General features: G+C 48.5%; 1 protein-coding gene across 1 annotated transcript; it reads left to right on the forward strand.

Annotated features, from left to right (window-relative positions):
* The first annotated feature begins 413 nt into the window (after positions 1 to 413).
* LOC135819052 (uncharacterized) lies at positions 414 to 1,058 on the forward strand. Its single transcript, XM_065332201.1, has one exon. It carries the CDS (start codon positions 414 to 416, stop codon positions 1,056 to 1,058), a length of 645 nt encoding a protein of 214 aa, XP_065188273.1.
* The last annotated feature ends 2,012 nt before the right edge of the window (positions 1,059 to 3,070 follow it).

The raw sequence follows: 3,070 nt of genomic DNA on the forward strand, positions 1-3,070 counted from the left end.
GACTGGCTCAGTCACAAACAGAGATACTGGTGTAATCAGCAGAATATACAATATGATCGATTTTATCGCAGTACCGGCTCGCTGCAAGCCCCTTATCAAACGTGCCCGCTCGTATGCAGGGACACTGACATCAAGCGACCATAAAATTTTCATCGCCTAAATGGATTTCCAACGATTGATCAAAGGTTATCGCTCAAACCCAATAACAAAGAGGTCCGTTGGTCCATTGGCTGTACGGAGGCTTTCATCGGACGCCACGGTGAGGCAAGGCTACAAAGCAAAACTCAAAGAAAGCGTTTCCATCAGCCATACCAACCCTTGCTCAGAAGAAACTCATAAAAAATGCTCCATGTCAGAAATGGTCCAGCGCAGTAAATGGCACCCTGAAAGCAGCAGAGAGCAGTGTTGGCCATATGCACAGATCCACATCCGGGAAGTTAACTCTGCCCAACCAGGAAGTGGCACGCCTATCGGAGCAGCAGCGGGAGGTTCGGCTTCTTGCAGAGTCGGGTCACCACTCCTTGGCAGAGCTAAAGAGGCAGCGGAACCAGATACAGCACAAGATCCGTTCTATTCAGCTGGCCGATGCCAATGAACGCCTCGGCAGACTGGCAGAGAAGGTGGAGCAGTCACCTGATTCAGCACAGATGTTCCTTGCTGCTTCGGCCATGAAAAGTGGGTCTCAGCCATCGAGTATCATGGTCAGCTCTGCTGATGGCCACCTTTTGGCTTCAGATAAGCAGAAGGCAGAGCGCGTCACGGAGCACTTCAAGGATCTGTTCTGTAAAGATCAATCAGCTGTTATTCAGAAGCTAGTCCCTCACTGGCTAAGTGTAGCAGCGTCTCCAGCGGAGGTGGAAACAGCGATGAAACGAATCAAAAACGGAAAGGCTTGTGGGCCGGACAAAGTTCCTGGAGAATTACTGAAGTATGGAACATCACAGCTATCCATCGTCGCGGCAGACATCATCAACCAAAGCGTAGCAGAGGGTGCCGACATGTCATCGTTCATCGGACTTGGCACACTGATTCCTTTACAAAAACCAAAAAAAACCTAGAGGACCCGTGACTAGCCTGCGTCCCATTGTCCTCCTGAACACCATCCGAAATGTTTTCTCCCTTGTAGTGCTCTGCCAAATCGCAAAGGACGTTGCTCGTTATGTCGGTCCAACTCAATTGCGGCGAAGGCGACTCGATGCAACTGGGAATGCCACATGCTGGGAATTGACATGTCCCGTGCGTTCGACACGATCAATCGCACCAAACTGTTAGACGTCATGGCATAAGTGACTGGCCCCGATGAAGTGTGCATGATCCAGCACCTACTGTTGCACACACAAATATCAGTGAAAGTAGGAAAGGCATTTGCCAATCTGTTTCTCAGCACCATCGGCACCCCCCCCCCCCCCCCCAGGGAGATGGCCTAAGCCCTGTTCTTTTTATTTGTTACCTGGAGGCAGCACTGCGCCAAGTGAGAGCAAACCTTCCCGAACGCCCTTTTGCCGACCGTCACATACCCGGAGAAACAGGTTACGCCGATGATGTGACGTTGTACTCAACCAGTGAGAAGTGGCTGAAGCGAAGCCTCCCCATCATGAGCGCAGAACTCGGGGATTGGTCCCTTGCAGTAAACGAGACCAAGACCGAATTCTTGCATCTGACATCAACTTCAGAATCCTGGCGGTCCAGCAGGCAGCTAGGGTCCCTCATCGGCGACAGTGAGGACTTGGAGCGGAGGAAAGACCTGACTTCGAGTGCATACGGCAGGATGTATAGCCTCTGGCTGAGGCGTGGGAAGGTCAGTGAGCAGAGGCGCATCCGACTGTGTAATGCCCTGGTTTTGCCCGTTCTTTTTGTTAGGTACCTCCTCCCCTACGTTTTCTAGCTGGCCTGCATGCACTTGCGTACTCACCTTTTGTCTCCTTTTGTTCCGTTGGCCTGGGTAGCTACTTGCGCGCCCATATTTGCCATAGCTACCCAGGCCCTTTATCTTGCCGTTCAGACTTGATCTCTTTCTCACTCTTCAATGTAGTTGTTTCGTTCGTCTTGGTCTCTTGTCTCGTCGTCTATAATAAATGTCGTTCCCCCAACCTACCTGTTCCCGTTGTAATGTCTGGATAATGTGTCGTCAGTTGTCTTGTTTTGAACTCAACATTGGCGCCCAACGTGGGGCTCGAACCCACGACCCTGAGATTAAGAGTGTTTCGTCAGTCGTCTTGTTTCGAACTCAACATTTTGTATAACTGCGGCGCATGGGGGCTCACAGCGGACATCCAAAGCGACCGGCATCACAAGTGACTTACAGAGAAGGAACATCGACCTGAAGCGCAGCAATCAGCTGGAGAATGTGAGGGCCATCGCTCTGGACAAGCCTACATGGAGAAATCTCGCCGACAATCCATGATCTGGCGTCACAGGTCATCAGTGCACCGTATTAATAATTATCTTGATAATGTAATTTGATCATAGGAGATAGGACAGAAGCGGAACGTGTAATTATACCCACATAATTATATTATTACGCGTGCTGTGGTATTATTATTATTATTATTACTAGGCAAAATATTTATATCGCGACAAGGAGGATGAGCTAAAGTTAGTTTGGTCCAAAGTGACTTCAGTTCGCCCACCTAGTCCCGATTTTAACATTGTTGTTTGTATGACTGTGAAGTTTTTTAGTATGAAGTAGCAAGCATGGGCATTAACATAAGCATGATTGTTTGAAAGGGCATACGTTCTTGGTTGGTCGAGTAAATCTAGTCTTGAGGTAAGGCCACCGATCTCTTGTATATAGTATATAGTTACAGTGATGGAGAGTTAATCTCAACTCGTTTCCATATGTCCATTTTCTTTTCTATATCTCTTGTTTGTTTGATATTTTTTGTTTACCAGTCCGTGTTTTCGCACGGCAGCCTTCGAGCCTGAACGTCTTGAGCTATATTACCTCCGATTTATATAGCTTTAAGCCGAAGATCAACTCTACGAAGGATGAGAATGAAAAGATCAGTGAAACGCAATGGCTGCAAAGGCGGCGTGAAAGGTGACATGTGAATGTGCTAACGTTTTGCGC

This window comes from Sycon ciliatum, chromosome 6, assembly GCF_964019385.1.
Source record: "Sycon ciliatum chromosome 6, ocSycCili1.1, whole genome shotgun sequence".
NCBI lineage: Eukaryota > Metazoa > Porifera > Calcarea > Leucosolenida > Sycettidae > Sycon > Sycon ciliatum.